Source organism: Leopardus geoffroyi, chromosome E2 (genome assembly GCF_018350155.1).
Source record: "Leopardus geoffroyi isolate Oge1 chromosome E2, O.geoffroyi_Oge1_pat1.0, whole genome shotgun sequence".
NCBI classification, from domain to species: domain Eukaryota; kingdom Metazoa; phylum Chordata; class Mammalia; order Carnivora; family Felidae; genus Leopardus; species Leopardus geoffroyi.
This window is the reverse complement of record NC_059335.1, coordinates 22093294-22113141: the sequence shown is the minus strand read 5'-3', so window position 1 is coordinate 22113141 and position 19848 is coordinate 22093294. Positions and strand designations below refer to the sequence as shown.

The following is a 19848-nucleotide window of genomic DNA, read 5'->3' as shown; positions in this document are numbered from 1 at the left end:
AAAGCAGAGACTGAGGACTCTGAGGCCCACGGTGCCAGGAGGTAGATCATGCCAGCAGAGAAGTGGGCCCAAGGGCAAACTGTGCCCAGCTAGGGGGCCCCCCGGGATCCGGCTCTGACTGGCTGCCTCTGGGAAGATCTTGCCAGAACTTCTGACTTTTCAAGGTAAACAAGAAACCCATGTTTTTACCTGAAATCTCTTTGTTTTGGAACATTGACCATACCCCCCCCCGCCGCCTTTTTTTGTTCGCATAGTGTTGAGGACAAGAAATAAATATGTGTGTGCCTCCAGCTTGTGACCTCTGAGGGGAGTGAAAGTGTGTATGTGCAGGGTAGGGATGGAATCTGTGGGCTGCCCACTTGACCCCCTGGGCTCTGGGGGGCCTCGGTCTGGTTGGGTGGTGACAGCTTGACATCACACAGGAAGTGGCTATAGCTGGCTGAAGGCGTGGGGAGGAGAGGGTGTGGTTCGTGGAGCTGTAATGGGGACACCGAGCTCCCCCGCAGGCAACACAGGAAAATGCACAACCACCCAATGACCGAAAGTGCACCGGAAGGTGGATGAGCCCTCCTGCGCCCTCCTCGAAGGGGCAGAGTGGGAGGGGGAGTGTGGCAGCCCGGACTGGAGTCTCCAGGGGTCTCCAGGGCACAGAGCTCTTAGATTTTCCTGGTGAATTCCCCAGGGGAGGGGTCTTTGCGGTCACCTGTCAGGAGGGATGTCTGGCACCGGAGGAAGGACACCAAGCAGCGTGGAGGGAAGCGAGTTCGGGATGTGTGCACTCCTCACGAGACCAGAGAGAAGCAAGCCTGTTCAAGCTCAGGGCTGCCCATGCCAGGGTGTCCTCAGGCCTCCACGAAGGTGAGAAAATGGGGCTGGACACAGGGGCCACGCACCCAAGGCAGCACCCAAGCCCAGCCTACCTGGTGCTCAAGGGACACAAGCCCCAGGACCCCTCGCGCAGCGCCTATTCTGTGAGGAGCTGCTGGACTTGCCTGTCGCCCCAGGGAAGAGAGGGACCCTCCAAGCCTGCGTCCTGGGAAGCCTTATCGGGCAGCGCCTGACAACGCAATCCAGGGCCTAAGCGTGTGGCTCTTTGACAAGTGCCAGTGGTGCCCTGCGGCTGGGTCCTTCGAAAGGCTTCTGGGAAGTGTGGGGGCTTTGGCGGGCCTGACTGGAAGGCATCTGCAGGCTGCGGTGGGCAAATCCCTGGTGGGCCTGGCAGTGGGTGTGAGGTAAGAAGGGGCTGCGAGCCGGAAAGCCAGGCTGAGGAACAGGATGCCGTGGGGAGACATAGGGAGTCATTGAAGGTTGGAGAGCAGAGGCGGGCACACATGCACACTGGCTTGCTGCGTGTGGCACGCCTGCGGCCCTTCTGTCCTTCTGGTGTCCTTCTTGTGCCCCGAGAGTCCTCGCTGTTGTCCTGGGGTGGGCTGTGGGTGCCGGAGGTGGGTCACATGGAGCAGGGCTGGCTGTCACAGCTTCCTCTACTGCCCATGTTGTTGCCATGGGGACTTCAGATGACTGCATCGAGCCCAGTGTCCTTAAGGAGGGAAGATGCGGGTAGTGAGAGTCTGAAGAAGAGGTGTTGCGTTGGCAAATCTCAGGGGCCCTCCGTTGTTGCCATCTCTTGAGTATCGCCTTAATAATTTCACTTAAAGGGCGCCTGGCGGGCTCTGTGGGTTAAGCCTCCGCCCTTGATTTCAGCTCAGGCCCTGATCTCAGTTTGTGGTTCGAGCCCCACGTCGGGCTCTGCTCTGACAGCACAGAGCCTGCTTGGGATTCTCCCTCTCTCCCTCTTTCTCTGCCCTTTCCATGAGCGCTCTCTCTCTCTCAAAATAAGTAAATAAACATAAAAAAGGAAAAGGACAGACAAACGCCCGCTGCATCCCACACTCTCTATGTAAACATCCCCCCTCCCCCCACCCCCCGGGATGACCTAACTCCCCGCTCCTTCATGTGGGCTGTGCGGTGACTTCCTTCCCGGGGAAGTGTGCCTGAAGAGCACAGCGTGGAGAGGGGACAAGACCAACTTTCCAGGCCAGACACCTGACAAGCACAACCTCCTCCGGGTCACCAAGGTCAGAGTGACAGCCGTGCCCTGATCCCATGCAGTGGGAAGTCACTGCACCTCTGTGGTCTTCTGCCCCAAACCCAAGTCGAACCGTGAGAAATCCCAAATGAGAGACCTTCTACAAAACATTCCTCAAAACTGTCAAGGTCATCAAAAACAAGGAAAGCCCGAAAACCTGTCACGGCCAACAGGCACCTCAGGAGACACAACTACTAAATGTAATGTGGCATCCTGGATGGGATCCTGGAACCGAAAAAGGACATTAGGTAAAAATGAAGGAAATCTGAATAAAATATGGGCTCTGCTTAATAATAGTGTATCAATATTGGGTCATGAATTGTAACAAATGGACCCTACTAACGGAAGATGTTAACTTTGGGGGGGGGATGGGTGTGACAGGAGAATTTGCTGTAGTATCTATGCAACATTTTTGTAATTCTAAATCTATACTAAAATAAAATTTTTATTTAAAAAGTTCATAACGGATTTTTTCTCAATGTTTATTTATTTTTGAGATAGAGTGTGAGCAGGTAGGGGGGAGGGGGCGGGCAGAGAGAGAGAGGGAGACACAGAATCCGAAGCAGGCTCCAGGCTCTGAGCTGTCGGCACAGAGCCCGGCGCGGGGCTCGAACCCACGAACCGCGAGATCATGGCCTGAGCCAAAGTCTGACGCTTGACCAACTGAGCCACCCAGGCGCCCCTAAAAACTTCTTCAAAGGTGAATTTGGTTGGTTTTCAGCGGACAGTGACAGCACAGCACCCCAGATCAGGAGATGGACACAGCATTAGCTGACACTGACTTCGTGATGCTGAAATCCCTCCTGGAGGAGGTGGCATCGGGGGAAGCACTCCACGGGGCCTGTGCCCAGGAGCAGGAAGGAGACAGGCAGGGCTGGAACACCAACCCCCGGCCAGCATCTCTGTTACTTAGGCACAGTAGGGAAGGGGGCGGGCTTTCCAGTCGGAAGCCAGGATTCAAACCTTACCAGTTTGAAGGATTTCGTGCTCTTGGAGCAGCACGCTCAGCCTTTCCAAATCTCCCAGTTTTCATCTGTAAAATGGGCAGAACAAAGTTCCCACATAGAGTTGATGTGAGGGAGGCCTGTGAATTGCTGAGCACCACGTGTGCACATGCATGTGAAATAAACATTCCCCAGATACCGTTACAAGTATTTATTGACCGACTCACGCTCTGAAGCGGCCTGTGGTGTGGTAGCCTTGAATGAGAATCGCCATTCCAGTGACAACGCTGAAGGCAGGCCTCAGGGTCTCCACTTGTCAGCTGAGGACGCCGAGGCCCTGAGAGGCTCTGGGTTTCCTCGCAGCCGCGAAACCAGAGGGAGGCGGAATCCAGCTTTGCAACCGCTCCTTTTGAGCCTGCTGCCGGGGCTCAACCCACTGCGTCTTGCTGCCTCTCTGAGGCATCAGATTCAAGTTCAGTTAGCATGAAAGCTGAGAAAGTGAGGCTGGATTCCAGGAGGTGTCTGTAGAGAAGAGCGTCTGGCAGAGGGTGTAGGAGCCTTCCAGATATTCCCAGCGCTGCACACGCCCGCCTCCCAAGCCCAGAAGGATCACACCCAGGAGCGTCTTGCCCTTCCATGCCCATGGCCTCGAGGTGGTCGCTTTCTCGGGAACTCTGGCCCCTGCAGTGCAGATTTGGCCTTAAACCGTGTTTATTCGTTTGCCCCAGGCGGCCTCTGTGCTCGGGGAGCCACCAGCCTGCCTGGGTGGGCAGGAGAGGCAGCCTGGAGTGCAGGCCGCGGGCACTCACAGGCAACTATTGATCCGGGATCTTAAATCATTCCCCAGATTTTATGAAAGCATTTATGTTTATCATTAAATAACCTTCAAAGGGTCGATGAACTTACTTTCCTTTTTTGGAGATTTTTAGATGTGTAATGTAATAATACTCTCACAATGCCCTGTGTTTGTCTCTGGGTAAGTGACTTCATCCTGAAAGGTGATGGAGGAGACCAAAGAGAGAGGCTGCTGCCCTCCGTGTAAGGCGGGAGCCAGGAACAGAGGGGCTGGTCGCTTGCCCCACATCACACAGCAAACCTCACCCCTCCTACTACTCCGTTCTCTCCCAGCATTTCAGGGGAGGGTGGGTGCAGGAGTTGGAACACTTCTCCGTGTACTTAGTAATTCAGTCATCTAGTTATGTCAGTATGACTTGTGGGTGCTTGATACTTCGGGCTATAATCTGATGCTGTGTCATTCACTTTGTTGCTAAAATTGTTCCAGCTCTGGCCATCGGGGGCTCTTTCATTTGGCTCTGTGCTACTTTGACATACCCCCACCAATGTGTGGGATTTTTAGGCGATTCCTTTCTTTCTGGCAAAAGACACTCCAAGATCATCTCATGTATTTCCTGTTCCAGCCCTAGAATCGGCCATTTCTACAAAAAGGCTTTTGTTTTCTTTATGTGTTTTTAAAGTGTTTTTACCTATTTATTTTTGAGAGAGCGAGCAAGCACGTGCGCCCACACACACACACACACACACACACACACAGAACACACGATGGGGAGGGGCAGAGAGAGGGAGAGGGAATCCCAAGCAGGCTTTGCACTGTCAGTGCGGAGCCCTACACGGGGCTCGAACTCATGAATCGTGAGATCATGACCTGAGCCCAAATCAAGAGCCGCCTAACCGACTGAGCCCCATAGGTGCCCCGTTGGTTCCTTTTCTTGAGAGTGGTGCTACAAATCAAGTGTGGATGTCACGGGTTCTAGGTCCGCTCAGCTGACGGGACAAGGAAACATAAGTGTGCATGCTAACTCCCGCACGTACTCATATCTGTGTCACATATATTGAACTGAACACAAGTTCACTCTGATGTCTCTAATCTATTACCACATGGATCAAAATTTGCTTTTAAAATAGTGAAATATTTTTTGGTAGTGTTTTGAATTAAAACCCAAATCACAGGATATTTGAAACCCGAAATTAGTTATACTAAGGATATTCCCAAAGTGTTTTAGCATCTTTGATTAGATGGATGAATATTTTTTCAAAAACTGAAAACATAAATTATGTACCTGATTAGAACCATTCTTGCCTATTTGGAATTAGGGAAATTATATATACATATATGATGTGTGCAACTGTGAAAGATAGCTTTCCGTTGGTTCCATGTGTGTTCATGTATATTTTCACCCATCTCATTGCCTCTGCTGAGCCTATTGAACCTGGACGGCGGGCCAGGGTCCTGGGCAGAAGCCCCTCCAGTTTGCAGCGTCAGGGTCAGCTGCAGACACTGAGAGCGAGCAGTAGGTGAGAGCCAAGTGGAGACCAGCCGACCGCCCTGGAGGCCTGACCCCGGGTGAGCTTGCTGGGCATCTCCGTGCTTGGATTCCTCCCATGCCTGTGGGTCCACCTCTGGGGCCGTGTTTCTAACATACGCAACTGGCCCTATAGGTGGAGCCATTTTCTTAACTACCAGCCTGCATTTTGCAAATGTCCCCAGTTTCAAGGAATTGCGAAGGGCTCCAGTTGGGCTGCAGCAGGAGTGGTGTTGCTCAGGATGGCACCTCTCAGAGGAGGCACTTCCCAAGCCTCATGGCTCTAGGCATGTGAGCTGGTCCTTTCTAGAAAACCGTGCCATAAAATGTGACTGTGGGAGACCCTTCTGGGCTCTTAGAGATGCTCCGTGATCCTGTGCTCCAAAGAAGATATTTCAGAAAGGAAAATGGTAGTGTCTCCAGGTGAGTCAGCCATGGACTTACTGTAGGCAGCTTTCTCGGGGTCTGTACTCACTCAGGCCGCAAGTGGGTTGTGGCCAAGGCTGATCTAGAAGTCATGGCAGCAGTGTTCCTCTTCATTGACCCACGTGTTTTCTTGTTGCATTTATTTCAATGAACAATAAAAGGGCCTGGTGGGATTGATCTGAAAGGCTTGCCCTGGTCTGAGAGATGGCTGGGCTGTATGAGGACACAGGAGATTGCCTGTGTCTCTGAGAGACGGCTGGGCCATGTGAGGACTGCCCATGGGATTGCCCATGTCTCTGTGTCTACCCCGGGGCCAGGGACCCCACTTCCTCCCACTTACACACATGACCCTCTTCTGGACCCTCTTCCTTGTGCTGACCATGTGCCATGACTGGAGATTGTCCGTCTCCACTGTAGATCCCCTTGTTCCAGCGTCCAGAATTGTGCCTCTGTCGCCATGTATAGACCCTGTCTGTGGCAAAACAGCACATGTGTCCTTCTTCAAGAATGTTCTTCCTCTCCCAGGACTCTTTCAGGGCCCGTCCTCAGAGCCATCTTTTTGATGGGAAACTGGAGCCTGGCTCAGAGCGGCTGGATGTCCTCTCCTGGTAAACTCTTGGCCCCTACCTCCTCCCACTGGAGAGGGCGTCCACTGGGCTGTCACCCCTGAAGGCAGCCTTGAGACTGCAGCCGGTCACTCAGCATGTATTGGTGGGCGTTGTGTGAGGCATGCAGAACAGATGCCCTTCCCGCCCTCGTGGTGCCGAAAGTCCTGTGTCATTCCTACAGCAGTCTGCTCGGTGTAATGCATACAGCAGGTGCTGAATGTGCGCTCGTGGAAGTGGGTGGGGTTCCAGGAGTTGTGTGATGGAAGCTGGGAGTCTTGTGGCTCGGTGACAGCCATGTGCACAATGCCTGGCTTTGGTGGGTGTCTCGAGGCCACAGCGGTGCCTATTGTCCCTAAGTGGTGTGGCAGGTGACGCGCGTGCAGTATCACACACACACACACACACACACACACACACACACACACATTATAGTGCACGTCCTTCCAGGGTGTTCATAGACTCCCTCCTGGAGCATCCCGGGTCCTGATCGAAGGTAGCCCTTTGTGGAGAATCTTCCGACAAGCAATTTCCAGTGACCGGCAGGAGGGAGCAGAGGGGAGCATCTGTTGTGAGACAACCCTCAGGTTGAATTCCTGGTCGGAAACCAGCTAGCCACGTACTCCTGACTTTGGACAATTATCTAATCTCCCTGGGCTCGGTTTTCTCATCTGTGAAACGGGAAGACTCCTCTCTAGCACATGTCCCTCCTGGGGGTTGCGAGGACCATGGCCGCGGTTCCTGCAAATGTGCCCCGATGAGTTGTCCCGAGGCGGAACACCGGTGGTTGGCCGCCGACTGCTCCACCCCTCCCGTCTGCCATCCCGCCCCCGGAGAGAAACCATCCGTTTGGAAAGTGTGGAAGCCCCGTGGATGTAGCCCCATCTCTGCCCACAAGTGTGGGCCTGTAATTAATGGATGGTCCCCAAGGGGAGGCATTTTCCGCTCCCCCTTAGGTACAGGGAAAGAGCAGATATTTCCATCGCAGCAAGTAAGAAAAATATCTCGTTTCCCCACTTTTGTTATAAACAATGTACGACTTGCTTTCTCCTTACTCCTCTTGACCCTCCACACTGTATACATATTTATATATTATTCATAGTGGATTAAAAATGAATGTGCTCTTTACCACGGCTCTATGGCGCAGTGACAATACAAATTAACGTATGATGTACTTACTTTTCACATGGCAGTGATGGGAAATGTTGATGGTCTCGAAGTGAGAGGTAGAGAGACAGAATGCGGTGGGCGGGGGGGGGGGGCACCCATCTGGCCTCACGTCAGGGCCCCGGCTGCAGACAGGGATTGGGGCTATCCTCAATCAACCGTGCTGCTGCAGGGCCGGGAAGGCCTCCTCACTTCCCGTCACCCATGGAAAGAGGGCCACGGTCCCCAGTGGGTCCTGTGAGCCTGGCCCCTGTCCGGCTCCCTCCACCATGACCTGGGCTTCACTTCCACCATGACCTGCCCGCGGACCCCTGCACTGCTATCAGTCTCCCTATCCCTGTGCCTGGGCTCAGGCCTGCCCCTGTCTGGAGTAGCACTTCTCTCCCTGTCCCTTCTCCTGGCTGCCTCTCCCATTCTTTCTCCCATCCACCCATCCATCCATCCATCCATCCCTTCCTTTGCTTGCAAAATACTTGATGGGTGTCTGTGATGGGCCAAGCATCATGCTAGGTGGGGAGAAACAGCAAACCCCAAAAGCAAAACCCCACAGCCCCTGCACTGCAGAGCTGGCTGTCCAGTGGGGAAGATAGACGTAACTGTCTGTTCGCTCAGCTGCCATTTCTGGAAGCTGTGCTGCAGAAGATTTTTCTATGACGGCCCTCATCACCATCATGGTGAGTCTGGGGTGATCAGGCCTCCTCGAGGCAGAGGCAAGGTGTGCCAAAGGGTACAGCTACACACTAATTAGATGGAGCAGGGGAAGAGAGCATTCTGGATTAGGGAACAAGAAGGGATGGAGCAAAGGTCCTGTGGCAGGAAGGAGTAGGAAGCATTTGGAGAACGCTGAGAGTCCTGTATGGCAGAGACAGCAAACTCTGGGCGGGGCGGGGCGGGGAAGGAGTTGAGGGTGAAGCCGGGTCGAAGGCCGAACAGGGGCTCACGTTCCTCTGGGTTGAACTCTTAGAACCCCCCAGTCACCTCTACTGTATCACCACCTGCATTGCCCCAAAGTGTTTCTAGAACAGGATAGAACAGGATCCGTTAGATGGGGAGATGTTTCCGGCATGGGGTCTGACCCAAAGCCCATCCTAACCCACATTTGTTGAACTTCATCCAACGGAAATGCAACGTTAACAACTTGGTCCTTTGGACTCTGAAGGTCTTCTTCCAGATTCCCCAAAACTCCCATTCAAGGGCAAATGCCCCGCGGACAGACAATATCTCAAGCTTCCACTGAAGACCACCTGAGGCAGGTAGCACAAAACAGTGGTACCTGAGACACTCGCTGAATCCGTACATTTGAGGAAGAGGGGAACGCCGAGGCCCCCGCCAGGCTTAGACGGGCGGTGAGATGACGACGATAGAAACAGCAAGCGTGACAGTGACAGACAGCTGATTCATATGGTCCCGTATTCCTTCCAGACTTGACACCTTATTTTATCTGCTCCTCGTGACATCCTGTGGCAGAGTCTGCCCCATTTTCAAGGTGTGGGAACTGAACCCTCGAGAGATCACATTCCTTACTGGAGGTCAGACCCAGAGACTGAATTCCCTGGGCACACATCCCCCCCCCCCCCACGCCTACAGATGGATCCCTTCTCTGTCACAAATCTTTGAACACACAGTGAACTATTCCGGGGATCGCTCAGATTTGGAGTTTGTTCCCAAGCCTTTGCTTATGGTCTCTGACCAAAAGGTCACAGACCTCCACAGACATCACTGCTCATGTGCCAATACCAGGGGCTTCAAGTGTACAAAAGCGTAGAGAAACGCGAATTGATTCATCCAGGTTTAGCTGGACTCAGAAGGGTACCAAATTTCAAAAAGGCTTTGCATCACAATAGCTTTCTGTTTGGGAGTCAATGTTTGTGGCACCAAGGGACAGACTTCCACTTGAAACTTGATCCTTTGGCGAACACACTGACTTCTTCTGGGACTTTCAACAAGCCACTTAGAAGCTGGGGGGGTGGGGGAGGTGTTGTATGTGTATATGTATATCTTATAAAAACACACTGCCATCATGGCTCTTGTAAGGATTTTGGAGAATTAGGGCATCTGGGTGCTTTGTTTTAAATCGAAACTGCCCGGGTTCACTGTATCTTAACTTCCTCATCTGTGCAATGGGGCTGATGTCACTCCTGGACCAAAGCGCCCTAAAGCTCAGAAATGAGGATAGCATACAAAAATATATGTGAAAAGCTATGGAATGCAGGCTTGTGGGATCTTCAGGGTATAATGGGTACTATCATTATAATCTACAGTGCTTCTACCTACAAGGTATAGGGCAAGGTCAGGATTTATTATGATTCTAATATTGTATAGACTTTCTTCTAAAAGTACACATGCATAGTGTTATATACATTTACATATAGATTTCCATCTCACCTACGTTAAAATGAAAACTAGTTCCCTACTTACTAATGTTTTGACCACGGATGTATCCAAATATGCCAGAATTCTAGCACATCCCTCACGGTACCAAGACTTAGAGACTCAGATAGTGCCGTAGGTTAAAACGTGATTAATATTTTAAAATAAATTGGTGGCAAAAATGTACCAGGTGCTTTTAGGCCACGTGGGCCAATTCAAAAAACTTTTTTTTGTGAATAAAGGTGACATTTGAGGTTCTCCACTTGGCTTGCCAAGGTGCATGTTGCATGGCTCTCCTGGTGGTACAATTTGCAGAGAAGGTGGCTTCCAAAGGTTGTAGTGTAGAATTCATACAGAAATGTATTATTCGTAATGATAATGGGAAGTATAACTTGGGGCGCCTGGGTGGCTCAGTCACTTAAGCGTCTGACTCTTGATTTCGGCTCAAGTCAGGATCTCATGGTTCATGAGATCGAGTCCCTGCATCAGGCTCTGCGCTGACAGCGTTGGGGCCTGCTTGGGATTCTCCCTCTGTGTCTCTGCCCCTCCCCTGCTCGTGTGCCCCCTCTCTCTCTCAAAATAAGCAATCGTTGAAAACCAGAGAGAGAAAATACAATAAATAGCCTCGACAGATGGACAAAAACAGTGGAAGAACAGAACCACGTTGAATCCTGGGACCTGAGGCAGACGTATTGAACGATACCACGGTTTGGTCTTTCCTCATGGTTGCGTTAGATTCTTTGGATCGTGGTACCAAGAGTTCTGGTTTTACTTTTGATTTTTATTTCTTTATTATTTGGAGTTCTTAACTCTGGAGACTTGTCGGACCACGGTGCTATTCTCCGTCAGTGATTCGCTACCATGTGATTCTTACGTCGGGTGAGCTAGCTCCAGCTTTGGGTGAGCCGTGGACATTAGCATAATAGGCTCCCACTGAGCTGAGCTGCCTTTGGTGGCTACCGAGAAAATGCAGTCCGTTTCTGGGAAGATTTGGATAGAACTTTAAAAACATTTCTTACGCGTCCTGACAACTGGTGTCTCAGTTCTGCTCAGGTTCTTTGGATGCCCTTCGATTAGTTCAGATGCCTCTGGCTATAGATTCGGGCCCTCTTTTCTTCTGCTCAACAGTTGCTCTCCCCGAGTACTCAGAATCTTCTCTCCCTGAGCCCTGGGTATGGTTTAGTGTCCACAGCAATGGCGGCTTCTTGAGTTGGGTGTCTGGGTCTTGGGATCTGCTTGAAACTCACTGATCCCTGGCTTAGGACTGACTTAGAGTCACTATTCTGGTGGAGAGAATGGCTTTTCCTGCCCTACTGCCACTGACTGGATTGTTCCCTGTTGTGTCTGTGCCCTAACTCCAGCGTGATGAAGAATAGGGCCACTTACATTCTTTGTAAACTTCCTAAATCCACATAAGAAATAGGAGTCTCAGCTCTCCTTCCCCACCAACCCAGGGCCTTCCCTTGTCTTCTGTGGGAGAGGTAACCAAGCCCTAAGGGTGGCACTGGGTCGCAGGCAGGCAGGAGCGATGCTGGCGAATCTTTCTCTTATCTGACAGTCAAGGTCCTGGCCCCTCCTGCTGATTTTTGCGCCTCTTCTTGCTGTGGTGGGCAATGCAGAAGGGCCAACAGTAAGTGTACTTTTCTTGGGCTTCATTTATTCTTAACTCCAAAGTCCACAGCTTTGCAAATTGGCTTTTGGCCAAGTGGGAAAGTTGATCAAATCCAGCCTTGCGTTAGAGACAACAGTAGAAACAAAAGACGCAGAAACCCTATCCAAAAATATAGAATACCTTAAAAAAAAAGGCAAGGTGAAACAATGATAGGTGAGTTCCCTAAACAGTTCATGCCTGCTTTCTCTGTGCCAGGCAGTGGGCTTGGCACCAATGGTCCTAAGAGGGTTATGCTTCCTGCCAGAAGCTCCCGGCCAATCAGGGGGATCAATACACAGTAGCCCACAAAAGCAGCATCCCACTTGGGCAGAACCTCGAAAGGAGAGAGAGAATGGAAGCGGTATTTCAGGGACAGGGTCGCACGGCAAGGGCATGGAGACCCTGCAGAATGAAGCCTTTTTGCAGAGACCATTAATGGTTTGATTTGGTGTGGACAAAGGAAGAATGCTCCAGAGGAGGTGGGAGAGGTGGCTGGGACTGGACTTGGAGGTCCTGATTATTCCTTAGAGGGCAGGTGACCATTGAGATTTGAGGCAAGGAAATCACAGCTGAGCTCCTCCTTCAGGGGCCCACTCTGGTATTCCTGGCAGGGGTGGGCCGGGGTGGGGGGGACACCTGACAGCGTGAAGCCCTCCTACAGGCCGCTATGTTCATAGTCTAGGCAAGAGTTGGGACACACAGCCTTGACGGGGGATGGGAAAGAAAGAGGGAGACTCACCAGGTAGAAGAGATTCATCCTGGAGATCAATTGGCTAGGAGGGAGGGCAGGGAGCACTCCCTCCGCAAACCAAGTAAGAAAGAAGGAAGATTAGGGGCGCCTGGGTGGCGCAGTCGGTTAAGCGTCCGACTTCAGCCAGGTCACGATCTCGCGGTCCGTGAGTTCGAGCCCCGCGTCGGGCTCTGGGCTGATGGCTCAGAGCCTGGAGCCTGTTTCCGATTCTGTGTCTCCCTCTCTCTCTGCCCCTCCCCCGTTCATGCTCTGTCTCTCTCTGTCCCAAAAATAAATAAACGTTGAAAAAAAAAAAAAAAAAAAAAAAAGAAAGAAGGAAGATTCTAGGACCGTGTGCAATGAGAAGTGAAAGCGAACTCCAGCTCCAAACATTTGGTTGGCCTCCAGTTTCTCGGGAACAAGACTGCTTTGCTAAGTAGATACACAGGACTTCTGCTATTACTGTTGCAGCAAAAGTGCTGAGTGTGCTGTTTGGATGTTTTCTGGTGTAAATGGTTGGGCCTTTTTATTTACTTGTTTATTTTTCGGAGCAAATGAAACCCAGCCTCGGGCCTTGACCTCTCTGGGTGCTGCTGGGTGGGACAGTACTCAAGAACTTCCAGGAATGGACATCCACAGCTTCCGAGCATCAGCGGGGAATGCGATTGTTCTATTATAACTTCCCAAACCAGATGCTTTACTGGTTCCTCAAGATGCCAGAAATGGGTGCCTGTCTGCTGTACCTCAGGACAGAGAAATCAAGCATGACGGATTGGGTGGGTTTCCACTAGAGTCCACGTTTTGTTCTGATTTAGGGTGTTTCTAGAAAAATTTGATTTCAAGGGTTACTATTCAAAATCTAGCTTCTTGAAAACTACCCTGGCCGTGGTTATTTGAACATTTCGGTTGCCGCCGATATCTTCCCCAGCTTCCTCTTGAAACCCAGTGGTTCTGCAAATTCTTCCAGCCCTGCCCCAGAGCGAGGCTTGGGCCACGGCCCTGTGTCACCCCACTGCAAACACACACTCCCTCCTCATGCTCTGTTGCTTATCTGTAAAGAGTCGATGGGAGGATAAGAAAGTGAACTGGCTTAGTGCTGAGACCTGAGTCAGAATCCCAGGCGGAGGGATTTATGGCTTTGTGTGTGTGTAGAACTGGGGTCAGCAGACTACAATACAGGGATCAAATCCCTCTACTGTCTGTCTTTGTGCAGCCTGGGAGCTAAGAATGGTTTCTACGTTTTAAATGGTTGGAAAAAAAAAAAAAAAAAAGAAGAAGGACGACTATTTCATCTCCCACGAAAATTATACGAAATTCAAATTTCAGGGTCTAAAAAAAAAAGTTTTGAATTTCATCAATAAGGCGTTGGAAATTTATTTCCTCCCTTGTCACAGAGGTGCCTACGTAATACCTTTGATTTTGTGTCTTGGCTTGCAAAGCCTAAAATATTGGCTATCTAACAGGGTAGAGGAAAAAAAAAAAAGATCTAGGTGTTGGGAACATTCTCTCCTGTCACCGGGAAAGTCTGAATTAAAGCTCTCCCTAGGATGGAAAGGTCTTGTAAATCCCTGTCTAAGTTATTATTAGTGAGTAACTTATTATTTGTCCAGATAGGTATTTATTAGTGAGTAACTTATTATTTGTCCAGATAGGTATATTGGCTACTTTTCTGTCCTTTGCCAGTCTGAGTTTGCAAAGTGACTGCAATCATAAGACTGATAGCACTGGTAATAACGATGCTGTCCTCTGAGCCGTGGGGGTCGAGGAGGGAGCAAACAGAAGAGCTGACCGGTTCCTCTTTGTGCCCGCAGGTCACAGGCCTTTCCAGTGCCGATACTGTCCCTACAGTGCCTCTCAGAAGGGAAACCTGAAGACCCACGTCCTCTGCGTCCATCGTATGCCTTTTGACAACAGTCAGTACCCCGACCGCAGGTTCAAGCGCTCCAGAGTCGACTCGGAGGCTTCTGGGAATTTCGAAGACCCCACAGCTGTCAAGGCGGGGAGCTCAGCAGAGCTAACAGAGGAAGGCTGCAAAGCCCAGGAGCAGCGTAACTGAGCAAACTGACCTGTATATTGCAATATTATTTTACACAGTTTTAAGATTATGCATCTGGTAAAAGAGTTTGCTAACTGCATTCCAAGGGGAAAAAATCATGTACAACTCCCCCACTAGTGTATAGAACATTTAAAAAATTTAAAAAGATATCTATATATATATATATTAAAGAAAAAAAAAAAAAAAACCCCAGCCCTTGAAAATGGCTGCTAAACTGTTACCCGGCAACAAGTCCTTCCAAACAATGCAGGTGGAAGAGAAGTGATTTCAGAAACGCTCGGTGTCCTCCAAGCTTGAGAAAGCTGGGGGCCCTTCCAACTCTCAAGTCGTCTTTGTCCCCAAATCATGCTCTTAACTGAAAAATGATACCATCTAAATGATTTAGCGTTGCCTTGAAGACGGAGGGGCTGTGTTTTCATTGTTGAAAACACCTCTATAATCTGACACCAGCTGCTGCCAGTTGCCGCCCACCCTAATGAGATGTGCCGAGAGGCAGCCGCGGTGCCAGTCAGACTGGAGCGGTCACTGCAGAGAAAATCAATTCACGTGGTGTCCCAACTGCTCGCGCGAAGAAACCCTAGACCGCCCGCAGCCAGCGCCAGGGCTGACCAGCACTGCAGAGAATTGCCACCTTAAACGTGCATTAAAAAAAACAAAAACAAACAAACAAAAACAAACACAGCCAAATGAATCAATGGTCAGAAATCATCTGCAGACAAATGCCCATTGCAGGTTTGAGGAGTAATTCCTTTTTTTAGATCAAATCGCAGTATTGAGAGGGAAATGCTTTTTCTTCTTGGTTGTCTGGCTTTTTTTTTTTTTTTTTTTTTTTTGGATGAAAAAGAAGTTGCTAATAAAAAAAACAGTTAGGGGTACATTATGTAAAATGTGGTTTAGGAATACTAGCCAACCCTATCCAGAGAAGGTGCTGGTGAGAAGTGGGAATTTATGTAATAATAGAAAGATGGTTTTTTATTATGATTTTAAACATTTTACTTGAATGAAGGCTGCTCCGGTCCTTACGATCAGATTTTTGTCATGTGTTCGTTTTTGTAAGTATCACAGACATGAAGCGAGATTTTCTTCTCTGACAAGCTCTTATGAAATAGCTTGTATTAAAAGACGAATCTAAACATCCTGCTCTCTATCGCTAATGAAGAAAACTGTTTGAGTTAAAAATGTCTGTTTTTGTAAAACAAATGTGTTCTATATTTTTGTAGATTTTAGATTTTTTACTGATTGGATACTCCAAATTTATCAAGTTCTGCACCACCCAGAGGGAGATTTTGAGGGCCAATAATGAACCACTTAACTCATTCAAAAAAAAAAAAAAAAAGATTTAAGAAGACTAGTTAAGGGTTTATTCTTGAATCTGCTAGAATGGCGTACGAGTTCAGCCTCTTAACATACTTCCTTTGAGTGACACGAAATTGGTGCTGTTGCTTGTGACGATAGAGAAGTATTGAAGTATTAACTTCTTCTAAAACGAAATCATTCAGACTTAAACAAAAAAAAAAAGTCGATATTTCCTTGCAGGCTGGGAGCACAGAATAAAACCCCAGGGCCTTAAAAACTTCAGCTCTGCCTACAGCAGTTTACAAAATTTCTAAACTGCTCTCAATGTAAATAAAATGCTTAGCGCTATCCTGAGACCAGAAGGAATCTCAGGCTAATAAGGAATCCGGTTTGCATATGCTGTAGAGAGGGTGTCATCTACCCAAGGTTTCGGTGAAAATGAGGTCGCTGTTCCACGTGGACCCATCTGGCATAGAGCAAGCTGCTTTCTTGTTTTTCTAGAATAGTTCTCACTGCCTTACTTAAATCGAGTTGATAAACTTAATGCAACTGTTTCTATGATCCTAGAGGAAGGACTGAAATGTTATTGAAAACTTTCTGACTGTAGTGAGCTTTAGGATTTTAACTGCACTACTGTGTTTGGTGACTGTGCCAGTCGCTTGCTTTCTGTGTGTTTGCCCCGCCTTTGGTATCTTAGCAAAGAAAAATATTAAAAAAAAGAAAAAAAAAAGAAAAAAAAAAGAAGAAAAAAAAGGTAAAAAGAAAAAAAAAGAGGAAAAAAAAAGTGAAAGAAACATGAGAGCCACATTCCATTTCTAGCACTTTGGGCGCTCTTTTGGTATTCTTTTGTGTCTTCTGAGCATCGTCAGATGCGACAGGCAATAATTCTGTTTGTGACACTGGGAACACCCCTCCTCTTTGTGGCGTGTGTGTTGATTCCATTTTGTCCAGTGCTACCGTGTCCTTATTTCCCCCTCTGACACAGGCCTTCTTTCCAGAACATTTGTAACTTGTAATACAAACAAGTGACAGCCACAGTGATGCAGTGTCAGTTTCTGAATGTCACCAGGTCCTCCTATCTAAACATGTCAAGTTTCTTCCCTGTAACTTCTGTAGTCTGTGATGCTGGTCATAATACTGTCTACATTCCTACACAAAGAAAAAAAAAAATCTATCTTGGAGGAAATCTGAGATCAATAGCGTAGAGGATTTTGTTGCTATGCTTGTAACAAGTAGAAAACTTTGTATTTAAAGTTTATTCTTGGTCATTATTTATTATTATAATACATCAGTTGACAGAACTTTATTCTGGTATAGAAAGTATTAAAAGTTGTTTTTTCAGCAATGACTGTTTTCTTTCCGCTGTTAGAATAAAATGTCTTTGAAGCAGTCCGGTTTTATCCAGTGTTTTACGCAATAAAACCTCTACCTCTGGAAAAAAAAAATCTTTTCCTATTCACTGATGTTTATTAGGAAGAGTAAAACGTGTTCTTGCAGCTTTGTCAGACTTTGCTAAGGCTTGGTCAAACCCCGCTTATTCATAAAAACCTCCGCAGTATCCTGGGGGGATGGTCCCCACAGCCTCGGGCTGTTCGAGCCCCGTGAGTATCTCTGTGCCATATACACAACGTGAGTGCGTGTGTGTGTGAGTGTGTGCGCACACCCATGTGCATGTGGGAAATACACTTCTTCAAAGGTTCGTGGATCCTGGTTTCAGTAAGGTAAAACCAATGGAAATACAAGTGCTTTTCCTATCGCCGTAATTATGTAAGACGCTGAAAGCATTGGGATCTATTATTCCCCTTTATTGGCAGAAAGTTGTTTAAAAAATCATTAAAGGCAAGGAAGGCTTTTCCAGAGGATAATCTGAATTCTTCCTCTGGAAGAAAAGGAAAAGAATAGAGAACAGTCAAATCTATGGTGTAAGGGCTACTGGTAACGCCGCCAGCCCTCTGACAGTGATTTGAGAGGGTCTGAAGTGTGTTCCCCACACTTGATGAGCAGAGTCGCTTTTTGATTTGTTTTTCATTGCTGTTGATTTGGTGTGAAAGCCAAGCTTGCATAATGCGGGCTGCGGCTCTGGAGTACTGAGGTCCCAAGGAAATGTTGCAAGCAAAAGCATCCACCCACGTTGCGTTGCGTAGGAATTTGTAAATCACCGTGTTTCTTTCAGGATGCCAGACTATTGGCCTCGCTGCACGGGAGCCGGGGCGACTGGAATGGAATTTTTGACAGACCTGACTGTCCACTGTTATGACCAGCGAACAGCACAGGTGAGTCACGAGGTTACAGGGAAGGGTCAGGAAGTGACCCCATCAGGGCGGGAAGGTTACAGCTCCACGTACATGGTGGATCCCAAACCGAAATGCCTCCAGGGGCCAGGCAAAGCACCACAGTGGGGGAAAGAGGCGAGTAAGGATGGGAGGAGGGTCTCGGGCGGGGGGGTGGGGTGTGTGGACCCTTAGCAACTGCCTGTCATCACCACGAGGAATGTGGCATCAGGGCTTCTGAGTTTTCCAGAGACACCGGATACCTGGATTTTGCATTAAGTCTCGCAGTTTTTACAGGTTGGCTCAAAATGTGTTTTCAAGACCTGTATAATAAAGATGAATAAAATGCGGTTTATCTGTAGAATGGAATATTATTCTGCCACGAAAAGGAATAGAGCACGGATGCAGACTAAAACATGGACAGACTTTGAAAACAGGATGTTGGGCGAAAGAAGCCAGTTATAAAAGACCACATGTTATATGATCCCATTTAGAGGAAACGTCTAGAATGTCCAGAATAGGGCTTAAGGACAGGTTGACGGGCTGGGGGAGGGGAGAATGGGGAGTGACTGCTCACGAGTTCAAGGTTTCTTTTTGGAGTGATAAACGTGTCCTAAAATTAGGCCGCAATGAGGGTTGACCAAGCCTGAATAAACTAAAACACCACTGAGTTGTACACTTTTAAAGGGTAAATTTTATGATATGTGAATTACATCTCAATAAAGCTGTTATAAAATAAAAATAAAGCCAGAAGGCGGCCTTTCTGAGAAGCATCAATACAGATTTCCATCAAAATGTTTCGGGCCCTCAACAGTCATAGACGACTGTCTTCTTGCAGACAATTACAAAATCAGGGTGTACAGACTTAAATTTGAGCCCTAACCCTACTACTTACTGGCTGCTTGATCTTGAACGATTTAACAGTCCTGGGTTCATCGGTGGTATCTGTGAAACAGTGAAATTGAACGCAATAAAGTAGGGGAGATCATGGTTAGGTTTTGTAAATTTTCGGTGTTGTGCTGCTATGGCGTAGGAAGTTAGGGATAAACTTGGGATTGATTTCACACCTATGAAACACTGTATGCTGAAGCCCCCATGTTTGGGGAAAGGCTCTGATGGTCAGGGTCCTTCCACACCCACCTGCTTCAGACAATAAGGTCCTGGACGGATGTCTTCTACTCTGTTTTCCAGTTTCCTCATTAAAGAAAAAAAATCACGGTGTTAATAACTTCCTTGACGTTTTCAGAGTATTGGGAAGCATCTGGGGAAAGTGTGGGGTGTAGCAGGAAAAGAACTGGTCCTGGGATTTGATGCTGTTCCACTCGCTTGTTCAGTAAAGCTTACAAGGGACCTACCGTGTGCCAGGCATCGGGCCAGGAGCTGGAGAGACACCAGCGAGTCAGGGATCAGGCCCACAGATCACTGTCTGTGGAGAAAACAGACTTCAGTCTGATAATCGCAGAGGTAAACCTAAAATACCCAGAAGACGAGATTCAGAAATAACACGGATTTCTCACGTCAGGGAAGACTTCCTTAGCAGTAACAGTGACCGGAGACGTGAGGGAGAGTGAGCTGGGTACAGGAACAGCATGTGCAAAGGGCCGGCTGGGCATGGCGAGGGCTCTGATCTCCTGTCTCCGCCTCTCAGTGGCTGTGTGATCCTGGCAGATCGTCCCCATGCCCCAAATTTGCTTCTTTATCTATAAAGTGGAAAGCGGCGTGCATAACAAAAGGCTGTCTGTGCCATTAAATGAGATAGTACACATGCAGAGAGCAGGCCAGGCACCGCCAGGTTTGGAGGACTGTTATTAAAAGCGACAACGGCTAGGAACCCACTTCACGTTGAAACACAGCGCATTCTGCAGCCAAGAGAAGAGTCGATGTCGAGGGATGCAAATGACTTCAACAGATTGACAGGATCGG

The 19848-nt window shown here is 48.7% G+C and overlaps 1 protein-coding gene across 10 annotated transcripts in view; it reads left to right on the top strand.

The window, feature by feature from the left end:
- ZNF536 (zinc finger protein 536) overlaps positions 1-17044 on the top strand; it is a 438831-nt gene extending 421787 nt beyond the window's left edge. For all 10 annotated transcript variants that reach the window (XM_045442586.1, XM_045442585.1, XM_045442583.1 and 7 more), the window contains one exon: positions 14115-17044. In XM_045442586.1, coding sequence (XP_045298542.1) covers positions 14115-14359 — 245 coding nt within the window. In that variant the 3' untranslated portion in view covers positions 14360-17044. The remainder of the gene's footprint in view (positions 1-14114) is intronic.
- Positions 17045-19848: the final 2804 nt, after the last annotated feature.